Genomic DNA, 19,601 nt, shown 5'->3' on the forward strand with positions numbered 1-19,601 from the left:
CATTGCCCATTTCTCTGCTATCCCTGAATGAAAGATGATTTTCTATTCCTGGAAGCTTAGTTTAGATGCAAGTCATAATTCCTTGGTGCTACACAAGACATGATGTGAATTCCACAAGCACCGCAACCTGGCTAAGTCTAGTGAAATCCTTTTGGAATGGAATATCTTCTGGCTCCTTTTATTCAGGAAAACATATATATTGGGAACATTCAAATAATTCCAATGAACCACCCTTACTTCCTGATCTGGGATCAGTTTACCTTAACAACTGTTGTTAGGGATGGAATTCCTCATTGCATAACAATAGTAGGCAGGGTGGATTGTTCCACAATGCCACTTAGTCTTTGTAATCTCTCTTGGAACCTATGGTAGCTTAGACCCAGCATGACCTCAGTGGTTCTCAACCAGGAGGATGCAAGAGCATCTACAGAAACCTACACTTACAGAAGCCATCCCCGAGTGGTACCCAACAGAAAGCGGTATCAAGAACACTATGTGAACAATGTGCAGTGAGTAATAACACTTAACTATATAGTCTTGGACTCAACATCTAACCCCATTATGAATCTTACTGAGCCTGATCAAGCCTTCATTACTAAACTACTCAAAAAAAATAAAGGGAACATTTAAATAACACAATGTAACTCCAAGTCAATCACACTTCTGTGAAATCAAACTGTTCACTTAGGTAGCAACACTGATTGACAATCAATTTCACATGCTGTTGTGCAAATGGAATAGACAACAGATGGAAAGCATGGGCAGTTAGCAAGACATCCCCAATAAAGGAGTGGTTCTGCAGGTGGTGACCACAGACTACTTCTCAGTTCCTATGCTTTCTGGCTGATGGTTTGGTCACTTTTGAATGCTAGAGGTGCTGTCACTCTAGTGATAGCATGAGACGGAGTCTACAACCCACACAAGTGGCTCAGGTAGTGCAGCTCATCCAGGATGGCACATCAATGCGAGCTGTGGCAAGAAGGTTTGCTGTGTCTGTCAGCGTAGTGTCCAGAGCATGGGGGTGCTACCAGAAGACAGGCCAGTACATCAGGAGGCGTGGAGGAGGCCGTAGGAGGGCAACAACTCAGCATCAGGACCACCTTTGTGCAAGGAGGGACAGGAGGAGCACTGCCAGAGCCCTGCAAAATGACCTCCAGCGGGCCACAAATGTGCATGTGGCTGCTCAAACAGTCAGAAACAAACTCCATGAGGGTGGTATGAGGGCCCGACGTCCACAGGTGGGGGTTGTGCTTACAGCCCAACACCGTCCAGGACATTTGGCATTTGCCAGAGAACATAAAGATTGGCAAATTCGCCACTGGCGCCCTATGCTCTTCACAGATGAAAGCAGGTCCACACTGAGCACATGTGACAGATGTGACAGGATCTGGAGATGCCGTGGAGAACGTTCTGCTGCCTGCAACATCCTCCAGCATGACTGGTTTGGCAGTGGGTCAGTAATGGTTTGGGGTGGCATTTCTTTAGGGGGCTGTACAGCCCTCCAGGTGCTCGCCAGAGGTAGCCTGATTGCCATTAGGTACCGAGAGGAGATCCTCAGACCCCTTGTGAGACCATATGCAGGTGCGGTTGGCCCTGGGTTCCTCCTAATGCACGACAATGCTAGACCTCATGTGGCTGGAGTGTATCAGTAGTTCCTGCAAGATGAAGGCATTGATGCTATGGACTGGCCTGCCCATTCCCCAGACCTGAATCCAATTGAGCAGATCTGGGACATCATGTCTCGCTCCATCCACCAACACCACATTGCACCACAGACTGTCCAGGACTTGGGGGATGCTTTAGTCCAGGTGTGGGAGGAGATCCCTCAGGAGACCATCCACCACCTCATCAGGAGCATGCCCAGGCATTGTAGAGAGGTCATGCAGACACGTGGAGGCCACACACACTACTGAGCCTCATTTTGACTTGTTTTAAAAACATTACATCAAATTTGGATCAGCCTGTTGTGTTTTTTTCCACTTTAATTTTGAGTGTAACTCCAAATCCAGACCTCCATAGGATTTCCATTGATAATTTTTGTGTGATTTTGTTGTCAGCACATTCAGCTTTGTAATGAACAAAGTATTTAATAATATTTTGTAATAATATTTCATTAATTCAGAACTAGGATGTCTTATTTTTGTGTTCCCTTTATTTTTTTGAGCAGTGTATATTCTTTTTCTTCTTTTTCCCCCCTGCCTTGCCTATTAGAGTTTTCAAACTCTAACCCTGCATTCACATGAGCATTAAATCTATCCTGTTAAACATGCTCTTGGCTGTATATAAAACTATCAAAATTCTGTCCTTTCATTGAAATGTTTATTCCAGATAACAGCAGCACTATATACTGGATAATTTTCTTTACATCTTTCAGTTATTGAGGGGGGAGGAACTACCATTTGGGGCAGTGGGTTGCAAATTGAAGAAAGGAGAATGGGCTCTATTGACCTAGATATTATTCATGTTACATTTAACAAATGCCTCCTAATGGCGCATTACAGGTGAGTGCCTTCCTTGAAAGGAAATGTTTCTCTGCCTTTTCTGCTACTAGCAAGACAAATTTGTGGTTTTACCTCCACAGTCATAAACATCACTGCCCCAAGGTTGCAAAGTTACTCAGTTTAATAATTCTATTGAGTTGTGCCAATATAATCTTTTTATTTGGAAGCAAAATACCAAGTGAAGCACCACCATCACTAAAACACAAGGTCCACTTCATTTCCATTGAGAGATACCAAAGCTTGGTTTAGAGCAGCTGCTTCACAAAATCACTGTTCCATCTGTTTTTTTCTGAAAATATCAGGTACTAGTAACCAGATGTAGAGAAAGCTGCCATCTGAGATCAGGAAGAGATACAGTCAAAGTAGGCAATCTAAAATTGAATGGATACAAAGCCCTTCTACGTTCTACATTTTTAAATGCCTCCCATTTCATAAGAGCATTTAGCTCTATCACACAGCCTGATAAAATTTATGGAATCAAAATTCTATATTTTTGTGGCTCTTTCATAAATCCCTTATTGACAGTATTTTGGAGACATTGATATATTCCTTTCTTAATTTTATGAATTACAGAGAAGGGCCAATTAACTATGGGAACCTCATGTATGATCGTAGAGTGGTTCGAGGAAACACATATGCTATGCAGTTGTTATCCTGGGTAGGTTCCTTTTCTTATAAATATTTTTATCTCTTTTAATTATGGAAATGTGCAAGTGTTATTGGTGAAATAAGCTTATTTATGGGGGTGTAGTGGTACCTAATTCGCATGTGCTTCTCATTGAGTAATGTTCTTGCATAGATTTATCACTGAAGAAATGCTATCATCTTCAAATATCCAATTTTCTTAGATACTTAGAAACAAATAAATATAATCATTATAATAATATCAAATTATATAGAAACAAATAAATATCCATCTTTATTACACACCTAGAAACAAATAAAATTATAACCAGTTGCCAACATGGGTTCTTCAAAAATAGATCATGCCAAACAAATCTTATTTCTTTCTTGGACAAAATGACTAAATTAGTAGCTCAGCAAAAATGCCATGAACATACTATACTTAGATTTCAGTAAGACATTTGACAAAATAGATCACAGCCTACTTCTTGGTAAGCTAGAAAAATATGGAATACACAGCATCACCACCAAATGGATTTGTAACTGGCTGACCAACCACATTCAATGTGCAGTCCTCAATGGAACCTCATCGTCAAATGGAGGGCAGAAAGTACTGGGGTACCTAAGGTTCAGTTTTAGGCCCAGTACTCTTCAATATCTTCATAAATAATCTATAAAGGCACACCACGGGAAATAGCCTTCATGATCATATGATTACCATGTTCATGACTTTAGGCACACATTTTAGAAAAGAAATCAAAATTGGATAGCTAATGGAAAGTTTATGCAATGGGGTATTACAGTTAGGACATTTGTATTGCAAAATATGTCATCAGCTGACTTGCCTGAGCTCCTATGAGAAAAATTGGAAAAAATGTTATCAGCATCGGATAACATTTGTGTAAACTGCTTTTCTGTTGCTTTCATACACAAAAAAGGGAGATAACAACAACCAAAGAGAGTAAAAAGGAAACAATAAAATGATACTACCAGCAGTTTGAAGAGTTTCTTGGGGACTATAAGGGGACTGTATTTTAAGTCTGTGGAAAAAAATATAATATAATATATAATGTAACGTAACGTAACATAATGTAATGCAACGCATCACAACGCAACGCAACACAACACAATAATCATTTTCTCCAAATGAGATTCAATGTGATGTAGCTGGATTAGGAGCAAGGAGATCAAGGTTCAGGTCTACTCTCAACCATAAGAGACTTTGACACTCTCTCACTCAACCCAATCTACTTCTGAGGGTTGTTGCTATGGGGGAAGATAGGAGATGGGAGCACGGTATATGCCCCCACAATCTCTTGAATGAAAACCCAGCTATACATAAGACATTAAGAAAGAACACCATGTAAAATAGCAGAGAATTCTTCTTCCTTCCTTCCCAGAGTCCAGAACTTGAACCTGAACCTGTTAAAATCAAGAAGCAACATGAAGCTCACAAGAAAATGCTTGAACGGAAGCAAGAAAAGAAAGAGGATGAGGTCCATGCACCAGAAATGAAGGATGTTGGAGATCGCAGTGATGTGCAGACAGGTAAAGCATCAGACAGCATCAACCAATTATCAAATGACTTCTAGACCTGAGACGAAGGATAATCTGTGAGGCAGAAATATCCACCCAAATGATGGGCAGTGGATCATGGAGGAATTTTCCTTTTTCTTTTCAACTTTCTTGATTTTTCTTACATTTTATACTTTCATGATTTTTTCACATGGCATTATCAAAAGAGCATGTTGCTAGGGTACTGTATATGCTATTACACATCCCATTCTAACATCTTCCAAGGCCCATCTGAATTAAAGGTTTTGTCTTTCCTATTAACATTCTCCGCACTGAACATACTGCGTATCATTTTCAAGATGACATCCTAAACATATTCACTATAGCAGTGGTCACCAACCAATGGGCCGGGGACCACTGCTGGTCCGTGAGAAAATTCTGGTGGTCCACAGAGAAATGTCACCCCCAAAGCAATTAATCCCGGCTGCGCAGGAACACAAGGCTGCGCCTCCCACGTGGCCTGCGGGAACACAAGGCTTGCGTCCCTTGCATTGCAAACAACACAAGGTAGTGAGGAAGGAGGGAAAGGGCGGAAGGGGGAACTTGCCTGGTCACCAGGTTGCTTCTTCTGCTTCTTTCTTCTTCTGCTTCTGGTCGCACACAAGGAAAGAGCAAAAGTCTTTCTTTCTCTCCCCAAAACTCTACCAGAAATGAGTCTTTGGGACCTTGCAAGGCATCCTTCTCCAAGTGGTTGCGCTGGTGCGACAAGTCTCACAAAGACTCATTTCTGGTGGAGTTTGGGGGAGAGAAATAAAGACTTCTGCTACTTCTGCTGCTTTCCTTGCATGAAGCCAAAAGTCTGTCTCTCTCTCCCCCTGAGAACGGAGCTGGAAACAGTATCCTGCGAACCCAAATAAAAAAAGATCAATCAGTGAGAAAACAGGGTGGGGAATTTTCCTGCAAACTTTTTTTGGGGGGGTTTCCCAGGTTCTCTGGTCCGTGGGATTTAAAATAATGAGGTTGGTGGTCCCTGAGGTCCAAAAGGTTGGAGACCCCTGCACTATAGGATACATCCACTATACAGTGTTATTTGTTCTTGTTTTTTTTTCAATATTAACAATCATGCTAATAGTTTCAGTACTTGTTTTTTAATGAACAACAAATCACCTTAGAGCAACAAATTACTTCAGTCAACAGTACTGCCAATACTGTACATATATTGTCATATATTCTGGGCAAGAAGGATGTGCAAAAGATGGATATTCACAAGAAAGAGGAATTTAAAAAAATATCTAGATAGTGACCATGACTGAATGATCAAAGCCATCATTTTGTGTTTTTTTAATGCAATACACAACTACACCTGCATAAAGTAAAATAAAAAAGAAGTCTATATTTTTTCAGTGGCTATTCTAGGAACCACAGATAGAACCTAGGAACATGAAATCTTTCAAGACAGACTACCATGAGTTTTATTTTTTCAGAATTGTACCTGGAAGAGATTTTAGATCGGATTATTGAAGTTGACATGGAGTGTCAAACAGATGCTTTTATAAAAAGGCTACCCAGCCCGGTGTTCATCCCACAAAAGACTGGAGTTGATGTAGCAACACAAATTGAAGAAGGAGAGGTACCAATAATATTTCAGTACTATTCTAGATAATTCAACAGGTAATGTTTTTTTTACCAAACACATCTTTAAAAATTCCTAATTTTAGAAGCTTTAGAACAAGGGTGTCAAACTCAGGTCATCATGGTATCATCAAATGTATCGTGACTTTTTTTCCCATTTGCTAAACCGGGCCTGGGCGTGGCCAGCACATGAAACATCCGGCCTGCGGGCCACGAGTTTAACAGCCCTGATTTAGAAGTTAAAACATTTTGTAATAGTCTGTTCTTTCAGGCATCCTAAAATTCAATACTATATGAGAACTGTGAAACACCACATCAGATATTCTGAACCCCAGTTCGATTTTTTTTTTCAACTGGGGTGATTGCAAGAAAATGGGAATCAGCTAATTTGAGAGGGACAATGATGTGCCCATAAAGACCTGTCTCTAAGGCCCTAGCAATCATTCAGTAAAGCAAGGAAATGAAGCAGAAGATTAGATAATGAAGCATGTGGCACCATATGACCTCCAGGCATCTAGCAGATGCTCCAGAAAAATCACTGTTGCACCTGTTCCCTAACAACATTTACTGTGTTTACATTCTCAGCATATATAAAGCATCTGAGAATGCTCAGATACAAGGACTGAAGGAGCTGCCCTAATTGTGCCCACACTCTTTGCTAGAATTGATTGCCCAAAGACAACAATAATGTTTAAAAGGGGAAATAGAGACAAATAACAATGGTGTATTATCCAGTCTGCAATTCCTGAGTGAGGAATGATAATAAAACATCTTCTGCAGGGCGTGATCTCTGGGCTATGGCAGAATTCAAGCGAAAGGAAAGTATTTCTCATAGGACATCCATCCATGTCAAAGTTGTTTGCCTCTGGACCTGCAGGGATGTATTTACATTTGTCGAGGTGATTCAAATTTCTACTATTAGCACGACCACTAATTTGGGAAGTGGAGAATTGTAGCTCAGAACATCTGGAAGGATACAAGTTTCCTCCTTTTATCCTAGGCCAATTGAAGCTGGATGAAGAAATAGACAACATCTAACAAAGAGGCTGGAAACAGAATTGGGCTTACCAGAGATTTGCTGCCACTGCAATGAGAAAGGAGGTGTTTTTCACCGGTCTTTCTTTTCAAGGAAAATGACCCTTGAGCAATCACAGCAATTTCTACCTTTTCCATGTCTCCTATTGACCCTAATGCTCTTCGTGAATGGAAAAAGTGGCCCATGATAAGGCATATCCGCCTTTCACCTGCTCAATTTTCATAACCTTGATAGATTTCATTTGAGAATCCCAGTGCGATCCTTAAGAACAGACCAAATTAATTGCCTTTCTCTGATTTCCATTGCCCAGCTAGCCTTTCAACAATTCTGTAAGCTTGGTAAGAATGATTGTGAGGAGGTCTTTGATGCTTTCTGAACTTGGTGCACTGATGACGTTACCTAGATTAGATAATGAAACATCTGCAAGGAAACAATCAAGCTCACCGAGGACTAAGGACCCTTCATTTCAACCCTGAATTACAAATATTCTTCTTTATAAGAATGATTGTCTCCTTTTAACCAATGAAAGGCTTGTCTATGACCTGACCAGAAGAATATATTTTCTTGTTTCTTGTCATGATAGGAATGATATTGCACAGCATTCATTTGGCTCTTTTTTTTTAAACCCTCAGCTCTTTGACTTTGACATTGAAGTTAAACCAATGCTTGAGGTGTTGGTAGGGAAAACCTTGGAACAAGCTTTGCTTGAAGTCATGGAAGAAGAGGATCTTAGAAATCTTTGGGCACACCAATATGCCTATCTGGAATTGCACAATGCAGAGTTGGCTGAAGTGCAACGCCTCGAAGAAAATGAGCGGCGACACAAAGAGGAGAAGGTAGAATTGTTGTGGAAACCATTTCTTAGTGGTTTAGTTTGATGCTCATGTATTTTGCTCTAGCAATTTTTAAGCAAGGAATTTAGGTTGGGTACCACCTTGTCCTTTGCCTTGTGCATCAAAATGTTTTCATCCCACTCTAAAAGTTAGCGATTCTTATGTACTTAGTTTCAAATCAGTCAAGTTTTGAAGTTACAAATAATTTAAATTAGATATGATCTCAAAAGGACAGCTTCTTTTATAGCAAGTCAAGTAATACAAACTGATACTGTTAAACACAAATATGAAGGACACGGCACGTAACAGAGTAACAGAGTTGGAGAGACCTTGTCTCCTAGTCCAATCCCCTGCTCAGGCACCAAACCCTAGACCCGTGATGGCGAACCTATGGCATGGGTGCCACAGGTGGCACGCAGGGCCATTTGTGTGGGCACATGAGCCCCAGCCAAACTTATCTGCACTGCGCATGCACGTGCCTCCCAGCTGATTTTTGGCCTATTTGAGGCTGTTTTTGCCCTCCCGGAGGCTCGAGGGAAGTCTCTGCAGCCTCAGGAGGCCAAAAAACAGGCCTTTCGGAAATACTGGAAGTGAGGCTCTCAAGGGCGAAAACAGCCTTCCCCGGGCTCCAGAGGCCCTCCAGAGGCTGAAAATTGTCACTTCCGGTATTTCCAGAAGGCCCATTTTTTGGCTTCCCAAGGCTGCAGAGGCTTCCCTCAAACCTCCAGGAGGGCAAAAACAGCCTCAAATGGCCCGGAAATCAGCTGGGAGGTGCACACATTTGCAGTGCAGGTAAGAGGGCTGGGCGGGGGTGTTGCGTGCGCATGTGCAGGGTGGGACGCATTGCATTGTGGGTGCCGGCACACACACTTTTGGCACACCACAACAAAAGGTTCACCATCACTGCCCTAGACCATTTCAGACAAGAGGTGGCTGTCCAGTCTCTTCTTAAAAACTTCCAGTATTGGAGCACCCACAGCTTCTGAAGGCAAGTCATTCCACTGATTAATTGTTCCAACTGCCAAGAAATTTCTCTTTATTTCTTATTTAGTTCTCTCCTTGATTAATTTCCATCCATTGCTTCTTGTCCTGCCTTCAGGGTTAAAAATAGATTTTTATGGCTTTATCCATACAGCATATTCTTAAAATAGGCCAATTACCTAGCAAACAATGTTGCTGATATTCACTTGGAATTTAATTCCAATTAGACAGATTGAGTCCAGGTGACAGGAGTACAATTTTGCTTGGTTACCTGGAAGGAGTTTGGTCCTGTAGCTCCTGAGAAAATAGGCAGGTTCCTTGGGACAGGTAACCCAGCTATATATTTGTTAGACCTTTGCCCTTCTTAACTTGTGAAAGCAGTCTGAGAAATTACTTGCAATTGGATCCATACAAACGTTAACAAGACAATCAAAATGCAATGATCAAAGGTAATTATTATTATTTTTTTCTGGAATCAATGAATTGATATAAGTATCTATAATACTTATAGATAAGGGGAAATGGGAAAATCTACATGTTTTATATATTATGTACTAAAAGTCATATAGAAAAATTGATGATTATTTAAAGGAACGTCGCATGGCAATGCAGTATGAAATACAAACAAAGGCAAAAGTGGTGGCTGAGAAAGTGGCAGCCCACGCATTTTCTATCCGATATCTGGCAGATCTGATTCCTTCAGTTTTTATTAGCCTTCGAAATAAAGGATTTTTCTATGATGAAATACAAAGTGGTAAGTGTCATTCATACTGGAAATAAATGTTTAAAATCCATATCTATAATCTCTTAAATCATCCTATGTGATAACTCTTGGCCCCCAAAATGTGCCAAGCCCAAATGTGTAGAATATTTTAAAAGGCTTAGCTAGGACAATATTTCTCTTGTTCCTGTTTTGCTTGATAAGTATTTTTTTTTTACTTATTTTACATTTTTTAAAAATTCTCAAGGTGACTAACAAAATTGCATGTGGTGTTTGCTTGATAAGTTCAGGTATGACTGCTTTTTAATATCTTGTGCAGGTTTTTTTAAAAAAAAATCAACCGTGATAAAGTCTATATAACATCAGATTAAAAGAAAACCCCCTACAGTAAGAATTAAATGAGTAGCTTAAACTGGCAAGTAATATAATTATGCAAGAACTTTGATGGTTAAGCTCTATTGAGAAAGTAGAAGTGTCTTAAGCTGATACTTAGACTACAGTAAAAACAGCAGCAGCCAAAGCTGAAAGGAGCTTTAAGCTCCATTAATCATCTTGCCTAATATCTAGAGAAGGATAATCTGTACAATACTATGAGCCTTAGTCATTTATTTTTAAGCAGCGAGCAAATTCAGATGGGGAAAAGTACATGTTGCTTGATCCCAAACCTTTCTTTTTATTGTTATTGTGGACAGTGGTATTTAGCTAGGGATAGATTGCAATGGAGGAAATCTATCTATGTGGTCCTTAGGATCACAAACAACTTGATGGCACATAATCAATCAACAGTGATATTTACACAATGTTGACTAAAGGGGTAGTATTATTTTAAAGGCAATTAAACCATTAGAAATGAAAATATTTGCATCAATATTAACTGCAATTTCTGAAACATTCAAGTTGATAAGCATAAGGTTACTTGGATTTAAAGATGAGTGTGGTATCAATAAACATTTATTATATGCTAAAGGTTTCTGTCTTAAATTTAATAATTAATCCTAAAGTCTCCACTGTATTGTTGCCTATTGTTGCTTTTGCATACTAAAAAAGGGAAGGAAAGGAAAGGAAAAGGAAAAGGAAAAGGAAAAGGAAAAGGAAAAGGAAAAGGAAAGGAAAAAACAAACTAACAAAAAGCTATTGGTTTCCCAGAACATTCAGAGAGGAATCACAAACTATTATGAGATAGAAAATATCCTAGGCCAAGCAGGTGGGACCAGGACCCAGCTAGAGTACTGGATTATCCTATAAAAGCAAGGGTTTTAATGTTTCCTGGCCATGATACCTGATGATGATGATGATGATGATACAACTATGGCAAAAGCAAGCAAGGGTAGCACCAATAGTAAAAGGAGCCTTGGGTTCAGTCCCAAAATAACTGGAGCACCACTTGAACATTATTAGCATTGACAAATTTGCCAGTCAATTGCAGAAGGTAGCTTTACTTGGAACAGCTTCCATCCTGGGACAATATCTGTAACACCATCAAACATCCAGATTTGCCTGTCCCAGGTCCTTGGAAAGGACTCGATAGTAGACAAAAATGCCAAACCCAATCTTAACATCTGGCTGTGCAAGTAGTAGCAGTAGTAGTACATTTTAAGAAGATACTTGGTTGATATCTAGGATGCTGGCAGCAACCTGTATCAACCATCAGCACCAGTCAATGATATTTGTGATAATTTTTAAATGTTCAATTGACTGAGTTTCATGTTTAATGAATAACAACAACAACAACAACAAAAACAATAATAGTAATAATACAATGAAACCCCTGATTGAGAGTCAAAGTTCTAGTAATAGAAAAATCTATGTCCATTACCATTAGTTTCTTGTGGGATTCTGTCAAGAGTTCCATACAGAATCCCATGTTAGTTCCATACAGAATACTCTTGAGTTCCACAGGGCATACTTCAAAAAACCATGTCCTCCTCCTCGATATTGTGAATTAGTACTATTTTCAAGCTTAACACTTTTTTTCAGAGTAAGAATCCTTAGTATTTTACAGTTAGAAATATTTTTCTGAATAAAGGATAATGCTGATAAATACAAAAACACACAGTGATTCTTGTACCTATTTTTAAAATATTATGTAGTAAGTAGCCGTTCTATTAAACTTTTAATCCACTAGTAGTCAATTCTCTGAATAGATTAAAAGTTACTTAAAACATTAAATTCTTCTAATTATAAAAAAAAAAGATAGTACATATATAAAATGCAAAAGGAAATAAAGAAATAGTACAGCATAGGTAGCTAACCTGAGAAAAGTTCTTACATATTTGGGAAGAAAGTTAATGGAACAGAATGAATATATCACTAAGTACGTACATCTAGAATCATGCTGTTTCATTTTTTTCTCACTTTGCTTCACACATAAAATTATCTCAATAATGTACAAAAAATGCCAACCTGATAAGTAATCGTCTTATTTATTACAATTTCTAAAGAATCAGCCATTGTACTTTAATGGACATGGGAGTTTTCTACCTATTTAAGAATCACAGTACTGTATAATGCTTGTTTTACTTTGGTGCTTTGCATAGATATTGAGAAAGGATTCCTTCCATTTGTGATGGGCCATGTAGAACTTCGACTGCAGAAGAAGCTTCTAGGAAGAATAATGACAGATTGTAAGTATGCCAAAATGCTCTGGCTACCCAGGATTCTCTCCTGCTGCTCAGAGAATAGCCAAATCAATATGATGCGCAACAGTGGTGGGATTCAAAATTTTTGTACTATCGGTTCTGTAGGCATGGCTTGGTGGGTGTGGCAGGGTAAGGATACTGTGAAATCTCCCAGTCAGAGGTGATATTTGCCAGTTCTCTGAATTATTCAAAATTTCCCTACCGGTTCTCTAGAACTGGTCAAAACCTGCTGAATACCGCCTCTGGTGCCCAAGCAATTAACATTTTGAATATCTGAATCATTCAAAAATCAGAGGAAAGGACACTAGTTATAACGGCCAGAGCTCAACGATAGCTTTAATGCAGGAGTGTACAATTGTGTGGACCACCAAGAGCCTTGGTCGTAGCTTCCACAAACCCATCCAATATTTTTGTCATGCATTTAATAAGACAGAAAAGGGAAAGTATTAAAAACACATACGGTCTCCATAGTAACTGCCTTGAGTTGGACAAAACTGCATTTCATTTGGAAAAAACTGCATGGTTTAATTTTTGTAGTTTTCATTTGGGGCATATTCTCTCTCCCTCTCTCTCTCTCCTTTCTTTCTCTCCCTCTCCCTCCCTTCCTCTCTCTCTCCTCTCTCTCTCCTCTCTCCTCTCCCTTCCTCTCTCTCTCTCCTCTCTCTCCTCTCTCTCTCCTCCCTCCCTCTCTCCTCTCTCTCTCTCTCCTCTCTCTCTTTCCTCTCCCTCCCTCTCTCCTCCCCCCCCTCCCTCTCCCTCTCTTCTCTCTCTCTCTCTCTCTCTCTCTTTTTCTACATTTAATCTGTGGCATACCGCTTAATAATCTTCCATCTGAAATAGAAGAGAGTTTACTTGTGAATTTTTAGTAATCTTGCAGTAGCACACAACCATGTCATAGTGCAACTGGCTGTAAAGATCTAAAGACCAAGAGGTTGGCATGTTTGGGGTAAAGTTTTTGGTTTCTTGCCTGCTTATGTTATATTACCTCTAGATTGAAAATGGTGATGTGAAACTCCAAGGAGTTCCTTGCCTGATATTCTACACATCTTTATTGTAAAGCTGCTCAGAAAACACAAAAGAACCCAAAGATGCAACAGCAGCAACTTTAGTTTCCATCTATCTACTTCTTTGTAGATATACATTTATCTATTATACATTTCGGCATTAACCTGCTGTCCTTGTTGCATTCAAATTATGTCCTTGTCTTTTTTTTTTATTCAGTTCTATTGCCTTCCTTAATGATGTGTATCCTGAGTCTATGTTGATGAAACAAAATACAATTTCAAAACTATTTTTATGAGTTAAGAGATTACCCAGGTAAAATGTTAACTTAAGGTAATTACTTTTGCAGGCTTAATTAATGAGGTCATCAAAAAGAGATTGGACAACTACGAGGAAAATCAAAGGTCTCCCTTGTATCAAATACCTAACATCCAGGCATCAGATAAGTTTTCCAGGAATGCTGCTGGGTTTAAAAAGCCCTCTGATTTCAGAAAACCTTCGATGAGACAATAAAGAGGATGTCTACATCTTCCTGAACAAAGATTCAGGTATTTGGGGCGGGGGGGAATAGTCCTACCAAGGAGTTATACTTCTTGGCCATCATCCTAGTGAAAATTTCACAATTTAGACCAACCTTGGCTACTTTGTGGACTTCAGCTTCCAGAATTTCTCAGTCTGCCATGATGAGGAATGGGAAATTCTAGGAGATGAAGGCCACAAGTCTTAAAGTAGCCAAGGTTGGAAATTTACACTGTAGTCCTGACCAGCTCACTTGAAGCTCTATTATTTCTTATTATTCCCATATCTTTGTACATGATCAAGGGGTAAAAGAGCATCAGGTTCTTTCAGTGCTCTCTGTCACCATCCAAGTCTGATTGAGGTCAATGAATTCCTTTGGCGCACTGCTGGCTAGCCAAAAGCAATACTTACCCTTCCACCAAGAAGGGCTGCATCATTCAAACAGTTCCTACATCTCAGTGGTGGAATTCAAAAATGTTTACTATCAGTTCTGTGGGCATGGCTTGGTGGGCATGGTGTGGCTTGGTGGGTATGGTGTAGCTTGGTGGGCGTGGCAGGGGAAGGATACTGTAAAATCTCCATTCCCACCCCATCCCACTAATCTGCTTTCCAGCTCCATTCTCCTATGCAGGGCAACAAAAGGAGTCCCAGCCGATCAGCTGGAACTCAGGAGGCAGAGAATAGATGGGGGCGGAGCCAGTCAGAGATGGTATTTGCTGGTTCTCTGAACTACTCAAAATTTCTGCTACTGGTTCTCCAGAACTGGTCAGAACCTGCTGAATACCACCTCTGCTATCTCTATTAAAAAAACCATTGAAGTAGCCACTTTACTATATTATATGAAAAGGCTGCCCTATCTGCAAATTAGCCCACTGTGGATGGGTGTTGTTAGATTAGCTATTCTATTCCTGTTACCAAGAAATGATAGAGACCATGTTGTCTATTTGGTAAAACATAGCACTATAATTCCTGCTTTACCTAACTGACACCCTAACTAATGCCTTACTCTTTGAGGAAGATAAGCCATACAGAAATGTGAAAAATGAAGTGTGTTCAAACAAAAGTATCACCTTCCAGCTTTAGCAAAATAAGACAAGCTGAAAGATTATATGGATATTCTAGTTAATAAGTTTATTTGTTTTGCGTGGCCTCCCCATCTCATATGTTAAGCAGTTAAAAAGAGAATAAAAACAGAATAGAGATACACCTACAATTCTCCAAATCAGTTTTTCCCAACTTTGGCAACTTTACAACAGGTAGACTTCATTCCCAGAATCCCCCAGCCAGCTATGCTCTAAGCTAGGGGTGTCAAACTTGTGGCATCACATTGTCACGTGACGTATCGCGACTTTTCCCCCCTTTGCTAAAACAGAGGTCAGTGTGGCCAGCGTTGGATGCATCTGGCCCAGGGGCTGTGAGTTTGACACCCCTGCTCTAAGCAAAACAAGACATTGGATCTACTCTTGTATGAATTCTTGATTTATTTTTTCTGCCTATATTGTAAATTATATGCTTGATCATAGTCAGGGAGGCAATAAAGGAATATTCATGCTCTCTGGAAATCAATTGGGCCCTCTCTATGGAAACCGGTCAATCAATACAGAGATATTACTTTGAAGTGAAAAGCCATCCATTTCAGGCAAAGCACAGTTACTCCTCAACTTACAACAGTTTCATTTAGGGATCATTTGAAGTGACAATGGCATGTTTTATGACTGTTTTTCTCACTTATGACTGTTGCAGCATCCCCATGACCATGTGATTCAGATGTATGACAACTGGTTCATATTTATGATGGTTGCAGTGTCCTGGGGTCACGCGTTCACCTGTTGCAACCTTCTGACAAGCAATCATCAGGGAAGCCAGATTCACTCCACTGTTACTAAATTAACAACTGCAGTGATCACTTAACAACTGGGTCAAGAAAGGTTGTAAAATGGAGCAAAATTCACTTAACCATTACCTTGCTTAACAACAAAAATGTGGAGCTCAACTGTGGTCGTAAATTGAGGACTACCTGTAATACAATTAAAATAATGCACTGGAGACAGAACAGAAAGAGTTTTGTGCTGCCAATGAATTGGGCTGGGGGAACTTCACATTGTTTACATGGTCCTTATTAACAGCTGGATGCCATTTTTACAAATGCTTTTTCATATGGAGAGCGAACTTTTTTTATTGCTAGAAGATGGAACTGAAGAATTTATAAATTAGGACAGCCAGATCTGAAGTGTAAAAATCCAGATGATCTTCAGATGGCAGCAAAGATTTAAGAATTCTTGTGGGATTTTTTTTCACTCACTCACTCACTCAATCAATCAGAATAGAACCGGATAGAACCTTGGAAGTCTTCTGGTGAAATCCAACAACTCCTGCTCAAGCAGAAGTCTGTATAGCCCAGGGGTCCCCAAACTTGGCAACTTTTAGACTTGTGGACTTCAACTCCCAGAATCCTCCAGCCAGCAAAGCTTGTTTTTTCATTTTATTCATTTTTAACCATGACTTGCCTTAAATGAAAGTCTAATTTTATATTAATAATTTCTTAGAGTTTCTGCAAGTGTTACCACTAGATGTCAGTAAAATTATTGGAAGCAAACTATACCAAGAAGACTCAAAGAAGTCCCATGAATTTATGGGAATATATATAGTAGGGGTCTTCAAGCTTGACAGCTTTAAGACTTGTGGACTTCAACTCCCAGAATTCCTCCTCCTGTGATGTTAGCTCAGGAATTCTGGGAGTTGAAGTCTACAAGTCTTAAATTTGCCAAGTTTGAAGATCCCTGAGATATAGCCTCAAGATCTTTTAGGACTGGTCATTTGATATCATTATCTGAAATATATTTTGAGCAGTGTATGTTTCCTTCAGAATTAAAACCAATCTGATTGCATTCCTCCCAAAAATCTTATGTTTTCATTGATGGGAGTAGCTGAAAATTAATGGGCAACATTCATGAAAGATGGTGCTGTGGCCTGGAGATGGAGCTCTCGCGTCACAATCAGGAGGCTGTGAGTTCAATCCTAGGTAGAGGCAGGTATTTCTTCCTCTGGGCACACTGAGGCTATATCTGCTGAAAAAACCCCGCATTGGTAACAGGAAGGTCATCCTGCCAGTAAATTTACCTAAACACCTAAAGCACGGGTGACAAACTCATGTCATCACGTGATGTTGCCATCACATTTTGTGACTTTTTTCCCTTCACAGAGCTGTGGTAGGCTGCACGTGACATATCCAGCCCACTGACCTCCAGTTTGACACCCGTGACCTAGAGTGCTCCTAACAGTGAATACAGATAGTACTGAATGTGATGGAACAATGAAGCTTACCCATGGTTAAATTATCCATGAGGTATTAAAGAAGTCTATATAATGCATGAATCTTTCCAGAAGAAGTCAAATCAGACTTCCTTTCCCCTCCCCCCAGTTTCCTTGGCAAAATTCTTGCTTAAGGTACATTAAGCCACACTTTCCCAGATAGAAGATTGGCAGATGAGGCAGTAATTAGCCAGTAATCCATCTCTAAATCATATCAAGACATTTTTTTTTTTCTCATTCACCTACAAAATTCACATTTCTTCCATGCTGGGCTACAAAAATCTGAACCTGAACCACTAGCCCTAACTCATTCATGCATAGACTGGAGTCACATATTTCATTAATATGTGAAGCCAGTCATCATGCTTTTATACAATGGATTGCAAAATGAGAACCCAGCCAGTTGCATTTGTTCAATAAACTGTAGTTAAGAAAACCACAGTTTAATGTAAAAGACATCCTTTGTGGCGTGGTCAATGAACTATGATTAAAACAAATCAAGGCACGGGTATAGTGTGTATTAATCTAGCTATGCACACTCTGTCATATGTGCATGATACATTAGGATAGTGGTTTTTAACGTTTTCTTCACCACGGACCCCTTTAGATACCTTTTGTGGCCACAAACCATGGCCACCAAGACTTAACTCAAGATTTCAGTCATAACATTTCTTCAAGCTTTTGTGGACTCCCTGTGATGACATCACAGCCTCCCCAGAGGTTCACAGACCACAAAGCAGAGTTGCAATGTGGAAAACACCCTACATCTGCCTCTGATCCTTAAATATATGCATGCTAGAGATGTTAGAGCTATGCCTAACCATCTAAGGAGCCTTAATTTGTGCCAGTTAGGAGTTTTCACGAAGCACTCTAGCCTAATTGTACTAACTAGTTGGTGCAACTTGCCTTATCTTCAGGGGTCACAAACCCCTGGTCCATGGATTGGCGCCAGGCCGCAGCATGCCAGAAACCAGGCTGTGCAAACAAGCAAAGCCCCATCTGCAGGATGCAGGCAGCATGCGAAACTACACCCCCTCTAGTCCGTGGAAAAACCTCTCTCCATAGGACCAGTCCCTGGTGCCCAAAAGTTTGGAGGCCGCTGCTCTGGCTTTGAGAATATTCCTGTTAGCAGGACAGCACTTCAAGAAGAACATAGCTACTTGAAAGAACATGGCTGCATTCCACTGCAGGATATTAGTTTAATTGTTAACTACTTATGAACAGTCCCACCTTGTTCAATCTCATATGCCAACTGAGGCTACTCTCTGAGCAATTTGTTAACTGTTAATGAAGTTCATGTTACAAACCAAAGTCTGAAAGTGAATTATTAAAAAGATTAATTATTATACCTATTTGTCATATGTATCCTACCTGAAAGTTTTCTGTGTACATTGGATTTCCAGGTGGAGATTTCTGCTACACCACTAGTATTAGACTAGCATACTATATACAAGCCATATTTAAACAAACCACTGTCTAACAAGATGTAGGAATTCAGCCAGTTGGGTTTTTACTCAGAAAGATTTGTAATATTTGCTATATTTACAAATATGTAGGATGAGTATATTGGAAGCAAACAGTTTTTCCTGCCTCTGAAATCCTGAAAAGTATCTTTTACAGCTTCTTCTCTACTAGAAAGTTGGATATCACCAGCCTCTTGCAACTAAATATAGCCAGAACCTCCCCACATTCTTTCCATTTCAGCCTTCAAATTTTTGCTTTTGCTGACTCTGCGGGCCCACCCTTCTTGTCTAAATGGGAACCTTTTTCCTCTACTTTAGGATGAAGGCTGAGAACAAACTAGTTTGTATAGTCAAATCAGAACCACCCATCCAAGTTAGAGAACAGCAAGGGAAAAAATTCATTCAGCCCTTGCAGGAGTATTAAAAGAAACATTTAAGAGGAAGAAAAGTAAACAGCTCAGCAGTGATTGAGTAGGCTAATGGACAGAAAATTATAAACAATGCATGGAAGCCACTGAATGAAACAGTCTGAACTCTGGGCAGAAAATCCAGCAGACTGCAATATTGCTATTTATGTATGTGTTTTTTAAAGCTAATTTATATGCGTGTCCATTTGCCAGATAAGATATTACAGGCTTGTTTGTATTTCCAATCCCAAAAATGTTTCTGTTATTAGTAGTCCATCTAATCATCTTTATCAGTCACTTTAATAAAGCATAAACCTTCATTTTGAATTGTTAGCTATCAATCTACTTGATGGTCAAAAGCTATAATAATCCTGTCTCTGTTTAATAAAATAGCTTGGTATGTTTACTCAATAAAT

At 39.7% G+C, this 19,601-nt stretch overlaps 1 protein-coding gene and 1 long non-coding RNA gene across 2 annotated transcripts in view; one reads left to right on the forward strand and one right to left on the reverse strand.

Moving 5' to 3' along the window:
• The window catches only part of LOC148127690 (uncharacterized), a 288,673-nt gene that overhangs the window by 242,554 nt on the left and 26,518 nt on the right, over positions 1–19,601 (reverse strand). The gene's annotated exons all lie outside the window — the stretch shown is intronic.
• On the forward strand, positions 385–13,997 carry RSPH3 (radial spoke head 3). Its single transcript, XM_026704992.1, has 8 exons — positions 385–509; positions 3,075–3,159; positions 4,526–4,673; positions 6,125–6,270; positions 7,941–8,144; positions 9,714–9,876; positions 12,381–12,467; positions 13,834–13,997. Exons 1-8 carry the CDS (start codon positions 385–387, stop codon positions 13,995–13,997), a joined length of 1,122 nt encoding a protein of 373 aa, XP_026560777.1.

This window comes from Pseudonaja textilis, chromosome 1, assembly GCF_049901715.1.
Source record: "Pseudonaja textilis isolate UNSWEBS1 chromosome 1, rPseTex1.2, whole genome shotgun sequence".
NCBI lineage: Eukaryota > Metazoa > Chordata > Lepidosauria > Squamata > Elapidae > Pseudonaja > Pseudonaja textilis.